This window comes from Eublepharis macularius, chromosome 11 (genome assembly GCF_028583425.1).
Source record: "Eublepharis macularius isolate TG4126 chromosome 11, MPM_Emac_v1.0, whole genome shotgun sequence".
NCBI lineage: Eukaryota > Metazoa > Chordata > Lepidosauria > Squamata > Eublepharidae > Eublepharis > Eublepharis macularius.
Genome location: NC_072800.1, coordinates 84,887,413 through 84,911,429, shown reverse-complemented (window position 1 = coordinate 84,911,429; position 24,017 = coordinate 84,887,413). Strand labels below are relative to the sequence as shown.

General features: G+C 44.1%; 1 protein-coding gene across 1 annotated transcript in view; it reads right to left on the bottom strand.

Annotated features, from left to right (window-relative positions):
- Positions 1-6,095: 6,095 nt before the first annotated feature.
- The window catches only part of RHEB (Ras homolog, mTORC1 binding), a 40,640-nt gene continuing 22,718 nt past the window's right edge, over positions 6,096-24,017 (bottom strand). The window contains exons 3-8 of the mRNA XM_054991397.1: positions 22,625-22,692; positions 20,299-20,381; positions 15,044-15,100; positions 14,892-14,939; positions 12,074-12,155; positions 6,096-6,595 (exon numbers count right to left, since the gene is read on the bottom strand). Of these exons, the coding sequence (XP_054847372.1) occupies positions 6,503-6,595; positions 12,074-12,155; positions 14,892-14,939; positions 15,044-15,100; positions 20,299-20,381; positions 22,625-22,692 (431 nt within the window). The 3' untranslated portion in view covers positions 6,096-6,502. The remainder of the gene's footprint in view (positions 6,596-12,073; positions 12,156-14,891; positions 14,940-15,043; positions 15,101-20,298; positions 20,382-22,624; positions 22,693-24,017) is intronic.

Below are 24,017 nucleotides of genomic sequence, written 5' to 3'. Positions count from 1 at the left end.
GTTTTCTAAACTGTTAGCAATGTGAGCAAGATTCCACTTTATGTTGATCGCTGAGGGAGAATAAACAAGAGCTGTGGCTGTTGGAGCTTTCCTGCATTTGAAAATACGTGAAAAGAGGTGCACATGAGTATTCTCGAGTAACTAGTAATGTGTATTTCTGGCCTAAATTGCACCTCTGAAGGGAAGGCTTTTAATGACTGATCCCTAGCTCGAAAAGTTTCTGAATTGAGTTCTGCATAGATTGCACAAAGTGCTAGTAACACTGAGCTGAAAAGTTTTGTCAATGTGGTATAATGGCAAGGAATCGGCAGAGGTGTACACCTGAAAAAAATTCGGTTTACCCGAAGCAGGAAAACAATCTGGAATAACCCGAATCAGCAACCCGCTTTGGGATTTGGGTATTTAAACCACTTCGGTATGCTCCGTAAAGATTCGAAGCACACTGAAGATCAAAGCAGCACTTTTCCTGCCATTTGAATGACAAGAAAAGTGCTGCTTTCAAAGGTTCCTGACACCTTCTTTCACCCGATGGAAGAGGGGTAGAGGGACCTTCCCTCAAGTGGAAGAAGGCAGCGGGAACTTTTGAAAGCAGTGCTTTTCTTGCCGTTTGCACAGCAAGAATCTAACTGAATTGGGCCTGATTCGGGTTAAAAATCTGAATCAGAAACCTGAAGTGCACACCCCTAGTAAGGAGTGTTCGATTAGGACGAAGGAGATCTGAGTTCGCATCCCCAGCTGGTCAGGAAGCTCACTGGGCCAAGTGGCCAATCTCTTTCCACCTCAGCCAAAAATCAGGGTTGTTGTGAGGGCAAAAATGGGAGAATTACATATACCACTCCTGAACTCCTTGAAGAAAGGGCAGGATATAAAGAGACTTGAATCTTCCTGAGCTATTTCAATAAATTAGCACCGTTAGTCCACAACTTGGAAACAGTGCACATTCAGATTAATTACCCCTGTCTTTCAGTCCCTCTGGAGTAACACACCAAGATGCGACAAGGACATTCACAATCCAGAAAATAGGTAGCACCAGTAGCAGCCTTATGACTGCTTTATTTACGGCTACATCTCTTGTTCAGGTAGATGGGCGCATGAAGTCATTGGCAGGCACAGTGCTTTGAAGTAATATAGGGATGATATCAGGATACTCACACTGGTCAACAAGCGATAACCATGCCTGAGACCTGGTCTGCAGTATGGAAAAGAGAGCAACACTCACTCCTTTTTACAGGCTTCCGTAAGTTATTCCATGTAGCAGTCTCCTCTTGGCCACTGAAAGGAGGAGCCAGATAAGTCCTTGAACTTAGGGGAAAGTTCCCAGAGGGCCACCGGTAGCCAGGACCAAGCACAGTCTAATGGCTCCTGTTGGGATGAACGCTAGTGTGTGCTCGGCTTGAACACAGATTATGGTGACAACAGCAACAGGCTGTTGCCACACCCATTGCTATCATGTCTTGAGTGGACTGCAGTACGCTTATTGACTTAGCTTGCTCCAATGTGGTTTCATCATGCCAGTTCAATTCTGTCTGCAAGAGTTAAGGCTGCAAATACATTTAGAGAAGCCTCTTCTTGGGGTCATCTTTTCCTACTCCAGGTCATCGTAAGCCAACCTAGCATGCAATGCTAGAAAGTGGCTATTCCAAGCAAGCCCAGTTCCACAAATACTGTTCCATAACCACACAAGAGAACAGCCAAGTAGCTCCCACGTTATTTGCTTCATTTTAACTCTGCCTTCTTCCCCAGCGAGGACCCAAAGCAGCTACATTGTTCTTCTCTTCTCCATTTATCCTTGCACCAACCCTGTGAGGTAGGTTAAGCTGAGTGTGTATGAGTGGCCCAAGATTCCACAGCAGTGCAAGAATTCAAATATGGGTCCTTACAGCTTCTGGTCCCACACACTGACTCTCTCATGTTGTTTGCATACACCCTTTTCTGCATTGCTCAAGGGCTGTGCTGGATTAATGCATCTATAACAAACAATATGGAATGCGATCAAATGGACTTAGCCTGTGCTATTTCTGTACTGACACACAATTTATTAGCAGGAATATTTCATACGCTCAAAGCACTCAATCCAGAGCTAATTAATTTTCACATCTTCCCTGAGGAAGGAGCTAATGACAATCATCCTTTTTCACAGACAGGGAAATTGGGACAACAGGAGGCACCAAGCCTTGAAGCAAAGGGCAGTGGTAGCAGCCAAAAAAACAAACAAGCTTGAACTCCAGCCCTGAACGCTGGGATCAAGTCCTGGGTGGAAAATCATCATGTTCCAGAAACCGTTTTCGTTGTTCAGCTATTGGCAAAGCTGAGAGTTTGGAGAAATAAGGGCTGCAACGGACTAGCAAAAGTTACCCAGAAAGGACTCTGAACTGCAACCCTGATCCTTTGACAACCCTCATCCATTTTTGTGCTGAGGCCAGCAATTGGAATTCTGTTTGGGATTGCGGAAGGTTTTCCCACATATGCCCACTGTGTAAGATCAGCAACACAACTTTTTAAAAAGGAAAGTCAAGCAAGGAAATTTCCCTCCGTTATATGACGACCAATCTGATATATCAGAGCATTCAGTGCAAGCTGGGAGGCACGTATCAGACTGCAGGGTCACACGAGGAGTTACCCCTGCATGTTTTCCAGAATTCAGCTTTAGATTTATTGAAGTGATGCAAATTCTTTAGCTAATGATGGCATGTATTAGTATTCGGTAGACCAGGCTGCGAGCTAGCAACTGTTACAAGGTCATCTATGAGTTTTGTAGGAAACCAGATATTGTAAACCAGCTCAGGAATTGTGGTATTTTTCAACCAAAGAAATGGCCCCCTTTAGAGCATGCTACAAAAGCCAACGGGAGCAACTCCATATCCACACGAAGTGATCAGCTGCGTCTGGCAGAAAGCAAATTCAGTTATATATTGGATCACATGTATCGTGTTCCACTAACAGCAGTCCTACCCTGTAGCACAAGGAGGCCTAGCGGAAGGCTTCTCGAGCCAGAGGAGAGCGTTGGTTACCAGAAGAGACCCATGTGGTTTGGATCCAGTGCAACATTTCTGTGTGCAAAAGGTTCTTCGTCCACAACGTATGGCTTTCTCCTTCCCCCTCCAGACGCTGCCCAAAGCATAGTGAGAAGCACTCAACAGCCAGAAATCCTATCCCTAGTGGGATCCAAGCCATCGTGATTTTAACATGACGGTCAAAGGTGCAACCCTTTGTTATTAAACACAACCTCACATTCCTATAGCCCTGACCTGGACAGCCCGGGAGAGCCTGATCTCATCACATCTTAGAAGCTAAGCAGGGTTGGCCTTGGTCAGTAATTGGATAGGAGACCTCCAACAAAGACCAGAGCTGCAGTCTGCAATGGCAAGCAATTCCAATTTATACACCACCCTTCAGGAAAACTTAACACTCTTCAGAGCGGTTTACAAAGTATGTTATTATCCTCATGACAATCACCTGGTGAGGTGGGTGGGGCTGAGAGAGCTCTGAGCAATCTGGGACTGACCCAAGGTCACCCAGCTGGCTTCAAGCGGAGGAGTGGGGAATCAAACCCAGTTCTCCAGTTTAGAGTTCTGCCGCTCATATCCACTACACCAAACTGGCAAACCACTTCTGTTAGTCTCTTGCCAAGAAAACCCCACCAGGAGTCGCCATAAGCCAACTATGACTTGAGGGCAGGATTACATCCATTTCAAAATTCCTATATTGTGCAAACTTTTTTAGTTTGACCAAATACAAGTTGTTGTTGAAAGATCTATTTGCTGACTATATTCCACTGATTCCACTTTGGGGATCTTAGAAGCACCACAGCATCAGGTGGCTCAAACACCCTCCTGGGGGGGGGGTGGATAATGCAAGAGTTAAAACACGTTGAATGACATTGCTGTCCCCATTTCATCTTTACACTATGGAGGAAAAGCTCCAATGTGATCGTCTCAACTGTAACGCGGCAGACTGTTCCCTTCTCTGCTTTAGTGGAGGAACTGAATTGGTGCCGTACTCCTTTCACAGCTCTTGCCTCCGACAAGGAGAGCAAGTGTTGTTCAGTAACCGAAGCCACACACCCCAGGTAGTTTGTATGTTGGGAACACACCTACTGGTACTCATCAACACGCCTCTAGAGAAAACCTAGCCAATGACATTCTAGAACATCAAAAGGTCAAATATAACAAATATTAAAATGAACAGAAATTCATTTTTCCCTACTCTCATCACAGCTATCAATCATAAGAATGAATAACGTTATTAACGTTCCTATGCAAGCTGAAGCTTCAGTTCTGAACTTCTGACCAAATTCCTTCAACGCACAAGGCGGAACACCTCAACTGCCTCTACAGCATACAAAAAGAAAACTAAGGAAACACTGGACTTCCCAGAGCAGCAAATACTGTTATTAAATTAACTTCGAGGAACAGTTAAATTAGCTTTTAGTGAACAAACTTCAGGTTAATTGTTGATTGGGAGACATTTTGATATGAATGAAAACAGGGCTGTACATACTTAGCAAACTCTTTGGATAACAGCTTAATTTCATTTGAAAAAGTTACTATTATGGGGAACACCAGAGCTACCCCCCACACCATGCTGCAGTATATCCACATCAGACACATTTCAAAATATAGTAAATTAATATAATTAAAATATTTGGTATGTACATTATGCAGGGCTTAACAAACAATTCTCTCCCCACTAGAGTTAGAGTACTGTGAATTTATGTTCTGCATGATGGCATATTTTAGTACCCTTAGATTTGAAGTTGATAAAGGAACTTTTCAACAGCAGCAGAAATAAGCATAGTGGTATATTGGAAAAGACTGAGCACAGCAGTGATTTTCATAAGTCTAGCAAAATATGAACTGTTGCAATGAACATGCCGATATGAAAGGAATAGGCAAGGGAGTAATACAAGCCAGTCTACTAAAAATAGTTGTTGAAATATATCACTCCAATACATCTCAATTTGAACTCATATGTAGTTTTGTTGCTAATTTTGTGTGAATATTGTAATTTGGTATTTTATAATCTATAAATCCCATCTATCCCCACTAACATATCAGGGTTGGTGCAATAGGCCAATACACCTGACCGAAGATACCAGATACGGACAGCAGAAAGGTAGGTCAGCATTAAGATGTGTAGATCTGGACTCTCCCCATATCTTAGTGGGGAGAAAGGAAAATCTTATTCTGAAATAGCACATATTCAAAGCAGTTCTCACTGACAACTATATATTGTTTACAAAGTCAGGGCATTAATCCATAATACTTTAAACACAGGTTTGTTCGCACGTCATACCAATCAACTCAGCACCACCTATTTTGCTCTTTTGAAATTTGCAAATCACAACCTAATAAGGCATGTCCTGTTAAGTTTTCCTTGACTGATGTAGAAAAGTGAACTGTAGGCTTAATACTAAAGCAGCGTCTCCTCTTAAGGGGCTATAGGCAACGGAGTTGGTCCAAAGCAAAACCCATGAAAAAGACCAAAAGCCACATAGCACTTTTTATTATGACTAACCCTCATTTCAGTTGGTCCTAATAAAAGGTATTTCATGGAATTGTTATTTTTCTTGTATTCTCCTCTTTTGGAGAATTTAAATAACAGTGCGGGTACGGCAAAGCTCAAAGCAGCAAGAACCATAGCCAAACTTCTAGTGCCATTAGCTGCCCACATGGAGAGTCATCACTTTCCAGCATCTATTTCTGGAAGAGAAGTACTACCGTGATATATTAAAGGTTAACTGGTTTGTTTTGGCACAAAGCTTTGTAGACTACAACTTAAGTCAGACACAACCGGGGCGGGGGGAGCTTAACACTGTGCCAACTACATGAGACCCCAATAACTGGGCCACTAAGTTTGGCATGAAAAGAAGGGAGGGAAGATTTTTCCAACTGCAAAGAACCACCACAATCCTTGAAGTGCCACCACCTGCATGAATGAATTCCAACACTGCAGCATCTTCCTTTAATTATCTTCTGAGTTTTGTGGCTTGAGCACAACAGAGAAACATCCTGTCCAACAACATACTTTTGGAAAGTTGCAGGGAAATAGCATTTAGGCTCTCTGAAGGAATCCTGAGTAAGAAAAGGACACCCTAAGGTTTGCAGCTATTTTATTTACAAGTATACATTTAACACAAAGAAACACTGATATTCAAGCCTAGTTAATAGTAGTGTAACAATAATGCATCATCTGGATGATTATTCTAACCAAGCTACACTGAAAAATTAATGCCAGTAAAATTCTTGGTCATAATATTAAGAAATACAATATATAAATTGAAAATATGATTGCTTAAAATCTGAAAAATGGAAGTGAAGCCTTTGTTTTGCGCAGGAGTCAGAGTTTAACATAATCTGAAGGGAAAGTCTCCAACCGGTTGTATATTGTTCAGGTTAAACAGAAGAAAAAGAAGCGGAGTTTTGCTGTGAAAGGGAACAGGCAGTTTTGCTTCTGGAGGTCAAAGAATGTATTTTCCCAGTGTTCAGCCACAGCTGCGCAATCACATCACTGAGCACGAAGACTTCCCTTGTGAAGATGCCCCATCGATTTTTTCTGCCTCCAAAATTATCCTCCGGAAAACATCCACAGCAGTCTAGAATGAAAGAGAGAAGAGCCGTTGAGAGCCCTGAAGACGACTCCGGAAAGGAAGCGGACAAGTTGCAGCCGTTGCAATTGATTCAGCGCACGGTGTAGGGCTCTAGTTAGGCAAGAGATGTATTTGCAAGTAGTAGGTACATGTTACATTTTTCACAGCACCCCCCCCTCCAAGGACCACCTTCCAATCTCAGGATGCATTTCCAAAAGCACTGTAAGTGTAAACAAGCTGCTTATCCTTTTTAGTCTTCCCTTTCTATGGCAGCTCACAAACACTTTGGTTACAAAGTGGTATGTAAATCTAATTTAAATTAAGTGAAATAAAATAAACTGGGATGATATGCTGAAAAAGCTCAATACCTGTGCTGATTCCCTGGTGCTTTCTAGGTACTATCCTGGAAATCTCTGCTTACGATATTAAAACACTAAATGGGATCACCAAGGGCATGCCAGGGGGCTCTTCCAGAACTATGGAGCCCACCCACACTTTCTCCTGGATCGGGAGTGGGATCAGGTTAAAAATCTGAACCTGATCTTTTGAAAGTGTAGCCAAGTCCGTTCCCTCTGCATTTAGACACCTACTGTGGTTAAGTAAAAATGTGAACAACCCCGTACTACTACTAGGCTTGCCTGTGGGGCGAGACAAGGTGAGTGAGGGGGAGCACTTCCACGTGAATGCTCTGTTGCCAAATGCACCGGGCATTTGCAGCAGCAACAAGAGCTATACAGAGAGTCTCTCCAATGCAGAAGCAGACCAGGATTCTAAATCTGGATTAAATCCAGGTTTAGAATGCCAGATAGTTTGGGGGGCGGGGGACCTTGGCTAGCTCCCAGCCTATAATAATGCATCGCTGTTAACCAGAATTTGTTTTTAGTTGTAAATCTCCATGCGAGGAGATGGGAGAATTGAGGTGCGTAAAACCCAGCAACAATCCAGGGTTGTGCGTATTTTTACTTAACCGTAGTTAGGACAAGCCTCTGAACGGACTGGCAGTAGGCCAGCGTGGGGAAAAGCTGCTTTGTTCCATTGGAAGCACTGTCATTTGCCCTGGGCATCAGAATGGTACATATTAACAACTTTACACCTCTTTGATCTAGTCTAGCCAGGCCAGTTTACGGCTTTATTTTACTCCAGCATACTGCACGCTGCTTTTATAGCCTTCTGAGCTGTTGATTGTTTTACTTTTCAGGTATTATATTTTTAATTGTGAGTCATCTTAAACTTTTGGCAAGGCAGCACATCAAGGAAGCCAAATGGCCCATTTAGCCTGACATCTTGGTCTGAGAAGCACTCAACCTGACAGCCCAGATCCACCAACAGGGGACAGAGGCCAAAGTCTGCTGAGGCTCAAATGTATTTCAGGCGTCGAGTGCTTCAGGATCAGCTTAACCAAATAAGCCCCGTCTGAGTTAGCAAGAAGAGGCATCACTTTATGCAGGGACTGAACAGGGTCAGCTGTCCCCCAAAGACTGCATTTGCAATCCAAACACTTTAGCCTTCACAGCACCTTAGCACCTCTTGATGATGTACTCTCCTCTCTTGTTTTTCCACTCGCTGCTGCTGTCTCCCATTTTTTTTTCTCCTAAAGTGTCTTGTGCTGAAACTTGTGAAGATTTTCAATCACCTGGAAAGCTTACCCAGGAGCAATGAGGGAATGCTGGTTTCAGCTTTAGTAATGAAGCTGGCCCAAATCATTAGTACAGAAAGACAGCCCAACGTTTTAAAGTTGGCACATCACAGCATCCAATGACTGTTTCTCCATGTTCAGTTTAACAAGAGTTATTTCCCAACAAGGTGCAATTCTGAACCGGGCTCACTTCCAGATCTCTTCCACCCGACTCAAGTGGTCCCTTAAGCATCTTAAAAGGGTAATATGACAATTCACTGAACAGTGCCTCATTAAATTCCAGATGTGTGCTGTATCTCATGTGCTGTTTAAAGTCTAATCTAATCAAAAGGTATTTTTCACTACAGTGCAGTCTTCTAAGCATAATAGTTTTAAGTGGCCAGTTAACCCCATGTATTTCCACTGCAAATTAAATTAGAAAATAACCGTGAACGGGGCTGAGAGATGATCAACATACTCTTCTCCAGAGGTTTCCTTTCCAGATGGCAAGTGATCCAGTACTCCAACAGACAGCCAAAGCCTTGACAAGTGAACCCTGACAACGCCTTAACCCCCAAACTAAAGCAAACATTCAAGTATTTTCCCAACTGAACAGAGGCTGCCTTCTTTGCCAAAAGAACACTTTGGATGGTTCTTCCTATTTTGAGGAATATAATTTTTGAACAATTCAGATATCCTTTTATGCTACTGCGAAGCAGGGAAACTTTGCCCCCATTTCAAATTATTTATGCCAAAACCTTAAAAGTGGGTCCAAACCACTAGTACTTCAAAGCTTATGATTTCACCCTTTACAGAGTTCATATTTTGCAGCAGAAAGCTCAAATAAGCCTAGTTCGAGGGAGAGGGATCTAAGATACTATTAGAAGATATGTAATGAATGCTAAACATTATCTGAGTACATGCAGTAGCAATAAAAGCTCCATTGAAGACCGCACCAGTTTGGCACCAACAATTTTACCGCTAGGTAAAGTTGGCTCAGCTCTAGCAAGTCTGTAAAAAAAACATTTAACTAGCCCCCCACCCCCAACCCAATTTCTCACCTGGTGCATTCAAATGACTTGTGCTAATGCTACCCTTACTTCACAAGGTAGGAAGTGGTTACGTGACAGTCTACGTGTTTGAAGCTTGTACTGCATGGAGACGTGTAACACTGTGGCACTTACCTGTAACTGTTGTTCGTCTAGGTCTTCATGCAGGCACACTGGAACTGCGCAGGCGCACGCCAGCTGACGGGAAAGATTCTAAAGCTCTCAAGAGGTAGGGGACGCTCCTCTTGCAGCAACATGCATGCACGGAGGCTTCCTGCTGAATGCTGTGTTGCTGGGTGGAGTGTCCCTTCTTCCCTCAGTTCCTCCTACGCTGCCGCAAGTCAACTGAGAGTCTCACAGTGGGGTAGGAGGGAGTGAATGTGTGCCTGCACGAAGACCTAGATAAACAACAGTTACAGGTAAGTTTTCGTCTTCGCTCTTCAGTGCAGTCCCACATTGGAAGAATAGCAAGCTATTCACCAATGGAGGAGGGTGTGAGATGATTAGGGGAATAGTGATTGGAGGACAGCTGTCCCCCCTGCTGCATCTCTTCTGGTGTTTACACCCAAGAGTAATGGCGAATAAACATGTCCGTTGATGACGACAGGGCTGCCTGGAAGATATCCTGCAGTGGTGTGCCCCGTAGGAAGGCTGATGAAGAGGATCGTGCCCTGATGGAGTGCACTCTGACGGTCACTCGACAGGGAACCTTAGCCGAGGAGTAGCATTGTCTGATGGCTGCAACGATCCACCCGGAGACCTTTGCGTGGGCCTGAACAGCACACAAACAGGGCCTTGGACTTCCGAAAGGATTTTGTTCTGTTAATATAATACAATAAAGCCCTCTTCACATCTAATTTGTGTAGTGTGCGTTCTGACTCTGAAGTAGGATTCGGGAAGAGGACTGGTAAGACCACCTTTTGTTGCAGGTGAAATCTAGATACCACCTTTGGGAGGAATTCTAGGCTGGGGTATAGAGCTACTTTTTCATTAAAGAATTGGAGGAATGGTGGGTGGGTCTATTCGTAATGCCGCAAGTTCCCCCACCCTCCTGCAGGATGTTACAGCCATGAGGAGGGCTATCTTCCAAGAGAGCAAACTGAGGTCATAGTTGGCAAGAGGTTCAAATGGGGGTAGCATGAGCTGTCCCAAGACTGGTGAGACTCCACTGAGGCGGGGGGGGGGCTCTAGGTGGGAACGTGTTAAGGACACCCTTCAGAAATTGTTTTGAGGCTTGGTGCAAGAACACCATTCTGCCATCCATGGGCTCGTGAAACGCCAAGATGGCAGCAAGGTGGACTCTGATGGACGAGGCGGATAAGCCCTTCTTAAGGAGTACCATCAGGTAGTCAAAAGTAAGTGAAAGTGGACAGGAAAGGGGAGAATATGCTGTGTCAGCTAGCCAAATTGAAAAAACAAGACCACTTTTGACTAAATGATGATCTTGTGGATACTTTACGGGCATTCAATATAATCTGACTGACTTCCCTGGAAAGGGGGGCAGTCAAGGGAGTAGGTGCCACGCTGTGAGTTTGAGAACAGTTACACTGTGGCAAAGGATTGGGCCTCTGTGAATGAGGTTGGGGGCTTCCTGGAGGGATATACAAGAGCCTCTGGACATTTGCCATAGGGTTGGGAACCAATCCCTGTGTGGCCAGAATGGGGTTATTAGGATACAGTGAGTTCTAAATTGTTTGATTCTACCCCCAACACTCTGGGTATTAAAGGGATGGGTGGGAATGCATAAAAGACATCCTTGTCCGAGGGAATCTGGAATGATATCCAATGGACTGAGGGTCTGAACCCCGCCCCCCCCGCCCCCCCCAGTGGAGCAAAAAACTCTGGCCTTGGTGTTGTGTGATGTTGCAAATAGATCTATGTCCAGTGTTCCCCATCCCCATCTTAACGGTGGAGTATGCGGACGTGAGGGAGTCAGTGCTGCCTGGAGAATCTCCACTACAATGAGGGATGGAGCAGATGAAGGAGATCGGTGCTGATGACAGTGTGAAGGGGTTGAGGCAGGACATTTATGTTTTGCCTTCTTTGCTGGTAGCTCTGAAGTTGTACGCTCCATTAGTTCTGGGGAGCAGCGCTTCTTTGAGTCTGACTTCAGTTTCAAATGTTTTGTCAGAACTGAAGCGTCTGTAGACAGTACAGTCTTCGGAACTGATGTTTGGTTCTGATGCGACCCTGGAGTGCCCTCTCTAGAGGGGGTTGGTTTGGATCGCGCTCTTGGTTCCTGCTCGGTGGAAGGTGATACAGCCGGCCTGTCAGAACCTGTGAGGGAAAGTTCCCTAAGAGTTGCCTTTACGCACTCAGCACGATCGTTCCTTGCCTTTGATGTAAAGCACTTGCAGTGCTGGCATTGTGACCCTCACCTAAGCAGAGATCATGCTCACCCAAATGTGGCATTTCAGGTCACATCAGGAGCATTTTTTGAACAAGGCCTTCTGAGACTTCATTCTTGAAAGTCGTAAACCAAAAGGCAGGCAGGCAGGCAGGAGAGAGAGCACGCACACACCTTTCTCAGGGCGGCAAGAAAAGAACGGAGGGAAGGAACGCTCCGCCCAGTAACACAGTATTTGGCGGGAAGCCTCTGCGAATGCGTATTGCTACTTGCTTGAGAGCTTTAGGATTTGTCCCAGCGGCTGGCCTGTGCCTACACAGTTCCACTGTGGGACCGCACTGAAGACCGAAGATGAACACAGTGTTCTTAAAATCATCACAACCAAAATGCATGCAAGCCCCCTGTGTAATTCAGCAGGTTACTTGGAGAGCTCTTTGCCATTTCGGCTACACAACTCAAAGTTCATCTGTTACCTGATTTTCCTTAGCAGAAGATTCCAAGAAAGCTGCATTCCAGGATTCTGCTAAAGCTTTCCCTTCTTCATAGCTGATCACCCTAGAAGGGGAAAATCCAAACACAGAGCAACTAAGAGTAAAGACGATCCAACCACCTGACAGCTTGGAGCACATCAGGCTGTTTAGCATATAAAACTTTGAAAACTTTTTCATTAACAAGATTCATGCAGAAGGCTTTGAAGCCACTCATTTTCATTTCAGATATAAGCCTAGCTTAAAGGACTTTACAGAGCTCTACTACACCATGAGGAAATAAGTAATGAAATGAGTAAACGCGGTAGCAACAGAAGCACCACTGAAGACCACATCTGTTTGGCACCAACAATTTACTTACTGGGTCTGATTACATATTGCGTAGCTTAACAAGAACTCTGCCGTGTATTGTTCCGGGTTCAGCCATTTGGAATAACAGCTACATAAAGGAGAGAGCCCGTTTGTAGACAAGACAGTAGACCTCAGTTGAACCCCCCCCCCATGTTATATGGATAACTTTCTTTTCAATGGGGAGTCTGTAGCAATTGGGTTATTTTTCCCATAGCCACAATTCTGTGTTTCAATTTAAATGTAAACAAATGACTTTTAAACAATTAGGGAAAGAGCAGGGGGCTCAGTGCATTCATATAGTATTGGACAAGTATTACACAGATTAAGAAACATCTTGTACACTATTTTAAAAAGTGTATTCTATCATGAACTACTACAAGAGCCAGGCATGCAAACATCCAGGCAGCAAGAAGCGTACCAGCTGACTTTGATAACAAAAAAAGGGCCAGAATTCTAAGATGCTCTTAAAAATGTAAGATTTTGAAGTTCCATTAGACAGGACAAATTAGAGCATTCAGGAAACTTATGTTCCTGGGAATGCTTAGAGTGAAGGCAGATGGGAGGGTTTAACGAAGGGTAGAAAGAAGGCACAAAGAGGGAAGAAATAGCACAAGATAAGGGGTGTTCGGCCGCAATGTGAAAATCACACAAAGGCTTTCCTCCAATACAAATAAGGAATGAAAGCGAGACCTTGAATTTAAGGCAGTTTGATCAAATATGGTTAAACAGTCAAGCGTTTGAAAGCATCCGCTTATTACAACTGCAACAGAGAAAGACTTGCACTAATCAACTGCTATGAAATTTATGCAAACGCAAAAATCCATTGATGCATTCTTAGCTTTTATTTTGGAATTCAGGGGATAGCCGAACAGTTGAAAATGTTTTAAAATAAAGTTTGCCTACACACAAGCAGTAGCTGTAGAAGTCAAAAAGTCCAATTTTAAATATGGTTTTAGTTAGGAAGTTATAGAGAGAAGAGCATTTCTTGTCCTGATGGGCAAAGAAAGGGGAGAACAGTATTGGGGGGGGGGGAATCTCTTTCTTCAAAATTCACTTTTTAAAACAGATTTCTCTCTGAACAGAAATCAATACATCCTTCTGGAACGTACACCCTTGACACCGTTTTATGTTACACACCACAGGGCTGTGGTATAGCAGGAAGAGAGAAAGGCTTGAGAAGATACTGCCTGCCTCTGAGCATCTACAGTGTGAAGTTCTGAAATTCTGCAGAACCTCCCTTCACGTTTCTTTTTAATCAAAATGGAACTGATTAGAAACAGATTCCAGATTTTTTTTTTAAAAAAGAGGAAAAGAAATGGATTGCTGGATTTCAGGGAGAAACTGGGTAAAGAGGAATTAAGAGAATTCCTCTTAATGCAAAGGAAGAGTGGTCAAACAAGGCGCCTCTGCTGCTATTATTATTATTAACAATAACAATAGATTTATATACTGCCCCTCAGGACAACTTAATGCCCACTCAAAGCTGATTACAATGTTAAGAGTGTGGGACTCTAATCTGGAGAGCTGGGTTTGATTCCCCACTCCTCCACTTGAAGCCAGCTGGGTGACTTAGGCTAGTCACAGTTCTCTGGAGGTCTCTCAGCCCCACCCACCTCATAGGGTGTTTTGTTGTGGGGATAATAGTAAGATACTTTGTAAACTGCTCTGAGTGGGCATTAAGTTGTCCTGAAGGGCAGTATATAAATCGAATGTTATCATCATCATCATCCCCACAGAAATCACCCTGTGAGGTGGGTGGTACTGAAAGAGCTGCGACTGACCCAAGGTCACCCAGCTGGCTTTAAGTGGAGGAGTGGGGAATCAAAACTGGTTCTCCAGATTAGAGATCCACCACTCTTAACCACTACACCAAACTGGCTCTCACCTGAAGACAATAACAGGAACTAACTACCCAAAGAGACTGGGCAGCCAGTGTAGTAGTGCAGTGCAGCAAGTAACCTAAACTGGGCAGACCTGGGCTCTGCTCCCCAACTTGGGCCCATGAAACTCCGTGGATGATCTTGGCTCAGTCTCTACCTCATAGGCAGAACTGCCAGACATGGTAGTTACAAGGATGAAACAGAATAGCCCTCTGTGGAACACCAAAGTCCTTTGAGGAAAAGCAGGATAAATGTGACACAGTAAAATTCTTGGCTCCAGGCAATACTTGACTGCAGCCAAACAGGTGGTTTACATTCCAACCTCAGCCACAGTTGAATTTTTAAGCATATGCAAAAACACACACACACACACACACACACACACACACAAAGTAGGGGGGGGGGCGGGATTCTGCAGATGCAAGCTTCCAATATGAGATGAAAAAAAAATCAGATGGAAGGATGATCATGCCATTGTGCCAGCTAAATCTAGACAATTATGCTCCGAGCATGCCAGTTCATTTTCATCTTATCAGGACAGCCCAATGCATTTTAAGGGAAACGTTCCATACCGTTCCATATGCAAGTCTTTTTTATTTCCGACCAACATAATGGGGATCCTGCAGAAAAAGCAACAAACAACGCTCAGAACAAATGCTAATACATATGGAAGAGCTCAACAGCAAAATGAAACATGGAATGAAATGAGTGTGTTACTACTTACTGGACTTTCCCCACCATATCCAATAACTTGCCATGGATAACTTTAATCACTTCAAAACTGTAAAATAAAAGGATGACATCACACATGCCCTCCAACATTGCACCCTCTAACACTTTTTTTACCCAGCCCGTGAATATTCTGCAAGATCAGAGCTGTAAGCAGCCACCACTTATGCTTTGTTTTCCAGTCAAGCAGGCTTCCTAAGGGAAAATGCAATGTCAGTTGTAGTCCTTCACGTTTAGACAACCCGATGGGCAGCAGATTCTGGTCAAAAAAGCACTTCATCACACAACGCAGCTAACTTGTGTAAGACACTGTTGCAGGAGGTGCTGATGGGGACTAACACAGGTGGCTTTTAAGAAGGGATCAGCCAAGTTCATGGAGGATCAAGCCCATCAACAAACAGCTATTAGCCATGATGGCTAAATGGAACCTCCACGTTCAGATGCAAAATAGCCAACAGCAGCAGTGTGTGTGTGTGCGCGTGCATGCACAAATGCACAGGCAGCTGACGTCTTTTAGCCTTTGTGGTCCTGCTTTTGGGACTTCAAGTTGGCCACAGCAGGAAACAGGATGCTGGACTAAATGGTCTGATTCGGCAGGGCCCTAATTCTGCTCTAGGAGGCGAGTGTCATCCTTTGAAACTTTTAGGCGGTACTGTAAGGCTGCTTTATGCACCAGAGCTTTTAATGAAGTCTAGACTGCAGGAGTTTTATTAGGTTGGGAGGAAATTTGGTGCTTTATTGTTTTGATTATGTACTATTAAGCCCACCTTGAGCTATGGGGAAAGGTGGGATATAAATCAAACAGCAAACAAGAAACAGAAGTCTGTACATGACCAGAGAAGAGTCAGAGCTGCCTGTGAAGTTGATTCTTCTTGGTTATAGGATTATAAAATCAATTATTAAATCCCTATGGCAGCCAAGTATTTAAATCAGAAATCTAGAGCACAGTAGCTATTCCAGAAAGAACACGAGTCCAACACTGTTACGGGCCAGGAAGCTTCCAACCCAGTTACGTACACAGCAGATTCATTACACAATCCTCTGGGAAATTCCCTTGTGCAAGCCTTATTGAAATGAAGAAGAGTTGCACAACTGCAACGTGGTTATGGCAGGAGAAGGTTCCACCAGAGCATGACCTTGAACACACAGGACAAAAGCTTGATTACAGCTTGTCAATGAGGTCAAAGAGGTCAGGACTTCCATTTCAACCCAGAAAACGTCAACAGAATTAGACAAAAGCAAGATGGCAATCAAGCAATTGGTGGGATTCTAACATACTTCACTGCAATCTAAAACCAGCTGACTAAAAGGGGAATGCACAAAAGCCCTCCGGTCAAGTCCTACACCCGCTCCTTCACCACAGATCAGCGGGCTAGCGCAGGCTCAGATCATCTTCCCTTGTAGATAATGCACTGCACTGAGAGCTGACCGCCGAAATCACTCTCCACCCACAATTTGTACAAGCCAGCACACAGCGTTAGCAGCCCAACCAACCTGCCGTTGTCATACAGTCACAGAACTGGAAGGGGTCTTACAGGTCAACTAGTCCAACTCCCGGATCAACGCATGAAGCACAAAGTTATAACACTCTTGTCACTGACTCCTCAAGTCCTCAGGGAGCTGGCAAAGAGTGTGTGTGTGTATGTGTGTGTGTCAAAGAACAAAACACTTCTGGGGGGCAAGAACCCTAGCCTCCAAGGATGACAAGCTGCCACCAGTTCCTCTTAACTAACCCTACACTTAGAAACTGAGGAACAATATCTCTAGTCCTTCTGGATGTTACTCAAGAAGTCAGCCCTGCAAGGTAGAATATCTGCTGAAATAGTTATTTAGTAGCTGGAGCCAAAGAGGCTAAAGTACTGGATTCAGACTAAAGTCCCAAAACCCAGAAAGGTATGATTGATAAAGTTTATTAAGAATTGTGCAAAAGATTACAAATATAATGTGTGAGACAGGAAAGAATAAGAGTTAAAATACTTTACAGGCTTTGGTTACCTAACCCAGATGTTTCCTTGTCAGGTCAAAACCACAGAAGCCCCACGAATTTTAAAGTCTCAGACCCCAAAAGTTCAGGAACAAAATGGCTTAGAGCTGACATTTAAACCAGTTGCCAGTCCCAAAGCTCAAGATAGCTTGAAAGCAAAGACCAAACTGAAGATCCTTCTTTATCCCATCTGCCTGCAGCAGGGCATGATCCTGCTAAACCAGTAAGAGTGCTGGCTAAGGCCGGTGACCACATCCCTCTGCAACTGAAATGTGTTCCCAATCAGAGCTACTTACGCCCACTTGTATCCTAAGCACGGGTGAGATGCCATGCGAGGGAAGAGCCTCCCTCTTGGTCCCTGGCCTTGAAGGCTTCTGATCTCATCTGCACCTGTATGCTATGGTTCCCTCTCCAGCCTTCTCTCTCTGGGAACCGCCAGCTCAAAGTTACAGTCAGCTTCCAGAGACATCTCTTCTGTGGACTAACCAGGGCCAAAAGCCTGAACCAAAGTTCTGAAAGCCAAGAAACAGGCTAAAAGAGGGCAGCTTGACAACTCCTGACAGATGGCTGCCCAGCCTCTGCTTGAAGACCTCCAGGGAGGGGGAGCCCCCTTCTGGGTAACTGTGGAGCTGCTCTAATTAATAGGATGTATCTCCTAACGTTCTATGGAACTCTTATTTTCATGTATCTTAAAGCACTTGAGATCCAGCCCTACCATCTGGAACAGGAGAGAACAGATCTTCACCTTCTTCTATGCAACAGCCCTTCAGGTATTTCCAGGGTGTCCTACTACTCAGCCTTCTCTCACCCAAGCTAAATATACCCTGGCCTTTCAGTCCTTCCTCACAGGATTGGTTTCCCAGATCCCAGACCATCCCACACCTCCTCTGAACTCATTCCAGTTTGTCTATACCCTTCTTAAAGCACATAGTTCAACTGGCTTTGCGAAGCCTCAGGCCTACCTAAATTACTACCTTCTCCTCTGCCTCCCACGTCAGTGGAAGACACCAATAACTATGGCCCCGACAGAAGTAACCCCAACCCCAGCCCCCACCCACAGACCCAGGATTGAGTAAAAAAAACAAGGGGAGAGTCAGGTAACCACAGGGATGCCCATAAACCAGAGCCAAATCACTTTGTGAATTTAGATCTATTTACAAATTAAGGTCTTGGGAAACAGCACAAGGACTACGTATCACATGTGCAATGGGAGTTTTATGCCTCTCAGATGCACACCGGCTCTGTTTAGAACCAGAGCAAAAAGAGGAAAAGGCCTTTAGCCCCTTCCCAGTTCTCACCTCTGCAAGCAACCCCACAGAGTCACTAATGGCTACTCTGCAAAAAAAAACGTTTGGGCAGCTACGCAAGTAAGATGATTTTTACAACAGAACCAACAGCCGCTCCAAAGGGCAGTCTGAGGGGATGCAAACAGAAACGCGGCACGAAAGCCACTTCTCCCTGTGTTCTATACTAGCAAACAGAAAAGAGCCAGTGCGTATCTATCTGTGGCACAAAACTTCCAGCATGCCAGCAACACCAAGTCCTCGTGCTGCTCCCCAACTAAAACAAGGACTTTGTAATGTATCGATGGAGCCCCAGTACTGCTTAGGCCCCTTGTCAGGTACTCACAGCCCAGAAGTCTTATTTGCACCTAACAGTTTAAAGGACGGATGAAATCCTATTGCGGAATTAAGAGACCGTAACTATACTAATCTTCAGAAGTCACCAGCACTGCCCTTGACATTCACCAGACTTATGTCTAAACTTTGAGGAAAGGAAGTCTCTACAGAGAAATCTTACTTCTGAAAGGACAGCCTGCACCTCAAAGTTGTCAGTATTGTTAATTCTGAAGCGTTTTAATTGTGGCAGCATTTTTTTTTATTAGACTGCCAACAAGTTTAGCGAGTTTGCTAAACAAGAGGCCTATTTTTAAATCCTCTTTTGCAAAAGCAAATGATTTCCTATCCACCCTGCAGCAAAGCGCATGCACACATGAGACAGTGTTAACTGAGCCCCCTACTGCAGAGAGTGGAGCTCGAGCGGTGGAAATTTCCAAGGCACAAGAATACCTCAGTGTTAGTTCAGGAGCCAAGATCACGCTGCTGCCCTGTTACTGACTGCCTGGCCACAGAAACTGCCCCCTAGTAAGGGGATCTTGGTCAGAGTCTTAATGGTGCAATGCAAAGCTGCCCTCTCACTTTACACAAGCCACTGGGCAGTTGCAGGTTAGTAACACTACAAGTAAGCCACGCAGGAGGCGGCAAATCAGAGGCAAGAAGGCCCTACATCCCATCACCAAGCCCCTGCCCACTATAACAGGCTTTAGGTAATTGAGCAGTAACTGCCCTGAAGTGCTGCCAAGGTTTCTCTTTCCAACGGAGAGAATGGCCAACTTCCAATTAGCAGAGAATTTAGCCTTGCGACACAATCTCGGTCCTCAGTTTTGACACTCTTTTGATGCTAAGAAACGTAATCTTTGATCCAATCTGCAAGGCTCGTTGTAAAGTTTTGCACCACGCTGAGTTAATGTTTGTTTTGTCAAATGAATGTGACCACACAAGCGCTCTGTAGTTCAGAAATGGATGAAGGGATAACTGCCAGAACACACGATGCTCTCATGAGACCAATTCACAGAAGGCTGCATACTGGATGCAACAATACTGGATGCCAGTAAAGCGGGCATTCAAACCCAGCTGGTGGGCATCAACATGCAAGATGGTAAGACTAGCATGAACTGGTACTGCTACAGGAAAAAATGAAATAATTTGAGCGACTGCAGCAAGTCTGCTCAAGCCACGTATTATGTTCCAACTTTATGACAACACAGATAGGCATCTGTTGCACCAAGTTGGAAGCTTAATGGTATCACCGGAAAGTAGCTACAGGATACATCTCCAATAGTTCTATGCTAGTTATTGTGGGATGAACTATTCACTAACTGACTTAATGGCAGAAGAAAGCTTCCCCATCATCTTGAAAGACTCTTTCCCCATAAGGCGTTCTAAGTAGCAGTACTCACAATTCACAGATATTAATTGAATGCTGTGCTTCAGAAAGCTTCTTGATTCCCAGACGTCAGAGAGAAGCACATCAGCCACCGTGAATCATGTAGGTGAATTAGAACTCTATGGAACTCCTGCATGTAACTCCCCTTCACAATCGCAAGCTAAATGGATATTAGCTGAGTTTATTTTTTTACCTTGCTGTGGGAATTGAAGTCTGGAAAAGCTCAAATTAAGTCAGCAGACACAGCAGACATAGCTTACCTTTTTATTGATGTGACTGAGTAGACAAGAATGTAACCATTAATGTCTATGGAGTAGGTCTGAGGAAATATTGAGTATTCATCCTGTGGGAAGATAAAGCTGCACTTTAATATTCTAAAGGATCACAAGCTTATCAGTTAAGACTCTGAAGAACCGGGTTAAGATTAACTACATTTAATGCTTGCGTTGTAGAAAAACTGTGCAAGGATATACATGTACTGACATCTCCTCTCCTGCACCTCCGGTGAATTCCTTACATAGCTTGAGTATTACAATTCCTACACGCAGGCCGAAAGCAGAAGTGACTCAGATGAACATGCACGACACCTAACAGGAAAATTCACATTTCGATGGCATGATGTACTTGATGACTATTCATTTACAGGGCAATTTAAAGTCAACAGTGAAAACCATTAATGTTAACCTACTATTCCTAGTTATAGTCAATATTGTCTGCTTCATACTGCACAAGGTGGAAGACCTTAAGACATTAATGGCACCAGCTGTGGTAGTTTGGAAATCTGCCCCCCTCTCCCCCTGTAGCCTTCTATAGGCAATCAGTCCCCCCCCCACCACCACCACACACCTTTTTCCCTCCTACAGACTCAGCTGCATTTAACATTTCATTCTTCTGAAGTATATTATTCAGTGCTCATCAGGATATTTTAAGCCCCCCACTCCCATGATCTTTTGCCCGAGGTCAAGGAATACAGCAGCCCATGGGCCTTGACAGCCTTTCCTTTAAACACAGGCTTTGGGCCTTGCTGTAAATTTTCCCTCGGATCAACATTTCCCAGATACCCTCCAAGCCTGGATCTGGTGGAATTGAAGGTAAATGGAAGGAGAGGGTACATAGAAGATCCTGCACAGAGAGGGAGGCCTGAAGCACAGCTGCAGTGAGGATATTCCTGGAAGGAATTGATCCTTCCCCCCAAGATGGGGGGGGAGGATGTCTGACCTGATGGGCACCAGGTATTAAACCAGCGACAGAAACAAGCCTGAGTGTCACATTAGGGACGCCTTTTCTCCTGTGGGGTTTTTGCCCTATGTGTTCTGTACTGCACCGTGTTAATCCGCTCTAACAGCATGTTCTTTTACTTCCGCTATTGTTACCATATTCACTTAATGAACTAGTTTTGTTTCTTCACTCTGCCTGGGTCCTTCACGGCTCATATCTGACCACACCGCAGGACACACCCTCACTGGAGACGGATGGCATACTTTGTAAACTGCTCTGAGTGGGCATTAAGTTTTCCTGAAGGGCAGTATATAAATCGAACATTATTATTATAATATATTATAGTTGCTTAAAAGGCTGGGAAGGTGCTCTGGGCCCTCTCCAATCAAGCCCCTGTATCAGAGGGGCAGCAGCTAGCTGAAGCCCTTGCCTGCTCCGGGGCTGAAGGGAGCAGGAAGGAAAGTTGATTCTGGGGGGCCGGGCTGAAGGAAGTCATGGAAGGGACTCCCTGTCCACAACAAAGCCCCACTCGGCCTTTCCCTTACCACAATACCCTCCCTTCTCATTAATTTACAAAGCCATGTTTTTCTGCATGGGATGGCCCTGTTGTGCTGCTATCGTGAGTGGCATGGGGTCCTCCCATTTTTACAGAGATGCTAAACAATACTATTTCTAGAGTTAACTTGGTAGCTATTGTATTTCTGTTGAGAAGCGGAAAGAAATCTGCTTGTTTAAATAAAACCTTGTTGGGTTTTCAAACTTGTTGGACCGTAAGGGACAGTGAACAGAATGCTCACTCTCAAACACACATGCTTAGCCCTTGAAGCACTAACCACAGATCTGGACACTAGCCTTTCCTCTCACCCCTGTTCAGGAGAGCGTAAGGGTGCCTTGCTATTCAAGCAGATGCCAAAGCTGCAGAAAGCTGGATGGAGCTTCACCGATGGGCACAGCAAGTCAACAAGTTCCACAGCACCACGGACTCTCACGTTCAAAATTACATTTAAAGATTTTGCTTACATGTAACTGTTTTGTGTATATTATGTTTGGGCTGTTTTATGCCCCATATTGTTTATTAGCAACTTAGGCTGTTTGAATGATTTATTGTATTGTTATGCTTTGAGCACCCTCAAAAAGGCCTCTGGAGAGGATGTGTATACATTTCTAGGTAATAAATTCTAAGATCACAAAAGGACACTGGTCAACAACTACATTCTTAATATTCCACCCTTTATTAGAAATGAGTTTGTTTCTGGAATCACATAGAGGCTGTTTTTTTTTGTTCGCAAGTCTCCAAAAATCATATATGGCTTTATGTGCTTAGACACCGAACTGGAAAGACAGCCCGGAACACAAAAGGTCACTTACCTGGCCAGCTGTGTCGACAACCTGAAGATGATATTCCTGCCCATTTACTGTAATCAGCTTTGTAAATGCTGTATAAATTAGAAAAAGGATAGTTTTATATGCACTGACAGTCAACTCAGCATATCTAATTGGTCATTAAACAGGCCATATCTTTAGCATCTCAGTAAAGATAAAACTGTTCTTCCACTATGGAATCATTCCATCAATAAATTGCCAAGCATTCAATTTTACAGCTTCTTAAAGAGATGGGAAAAATCTAATGATTTACATAATATTCACGTATTTACCAAAAAAACCAATCTAATAAAGATAGTCACTAATTACTTATCTAAAGGTGTTTTGCATAATCATTATCATAATAGCTTTCCTTATATATCGCTCTTCTAGCTAGATTAGTGCCTCACTCAGAGCAATGAACAATGTCAGTGTTATTAGCTCCACAATACAGTGGGGAGCTGGGACTGAGTGGCTTAATCAAGGCCACCTGCTGAGCTGAGCGCATGGCAGAAGGATCTGAACCAGCAGAATGCTGACCTGAATCCCAACCACTTAACCACTATACTACAGCAGCTCTGTAACAATTATGGACACCAAAGGCAAATATAAAACCAAAGCTAGCTGGGTATTAAAGAACCAATTCTAACCTGTAACTTAATTGCACTTGATCAAACAAGGCACGAAGGACCTCTAAAATGAGAATGATTGTTCAAGCTTACTCTCTTGCTAACGTACTCTCAGTTCTCTGTCTGGAAGAACATACCATACTAGTAGGTGACAAACTGACCTAGAATGGCTCAGTTGCATGTGACTGAGTGCCAACACAAAGCAGGACGAAGTCTTGAACTTCTGTTCTTTCCAGATTTTTTATCCTAAGCAGCAGGAGGCAGGGGGAAATGAGACAGCAACCAACGGGATGTATCACTGGAGGAGCTCTAGTTGTCGAGCTAATCACAGAGATTCTTTAACGAGAAAGCCTTCTTCAAGAACATGAAAGCAGGCCTGGCGCAGAAAAAGTTGAGTCTGTTCTGAGCCAGGCCTGCTTTCACTTAAAGTTAAATGAGATTTCTGCAGAGTGTGCTGTTGGCCTCTGACTGCTCTGCGAGTCTGCCTTTGGATTTACCACTGCCGTTACCACTGCCTTTAGGATCTGTGCTCTTTGGATTACTGCTGCCTGCCTGGATGATGACCTGAGGAATCTCTGCCTGGTTTGAAAGTTGTTGGGTTTTTTTCAGGGGGTGTGGGTGGGCGGTGTTGGGTGTTTGTCACTCAAGATGATGCTAGAGTATGTTCTCTCTTTTTTTAATGCTAGAGTATTTTCTTAAGGAAGTGTAGGCTACAAACTACAGCCCCCCCAAAGAGTGAAAAAGTTGACAATATTAACTCTTTATTGCTG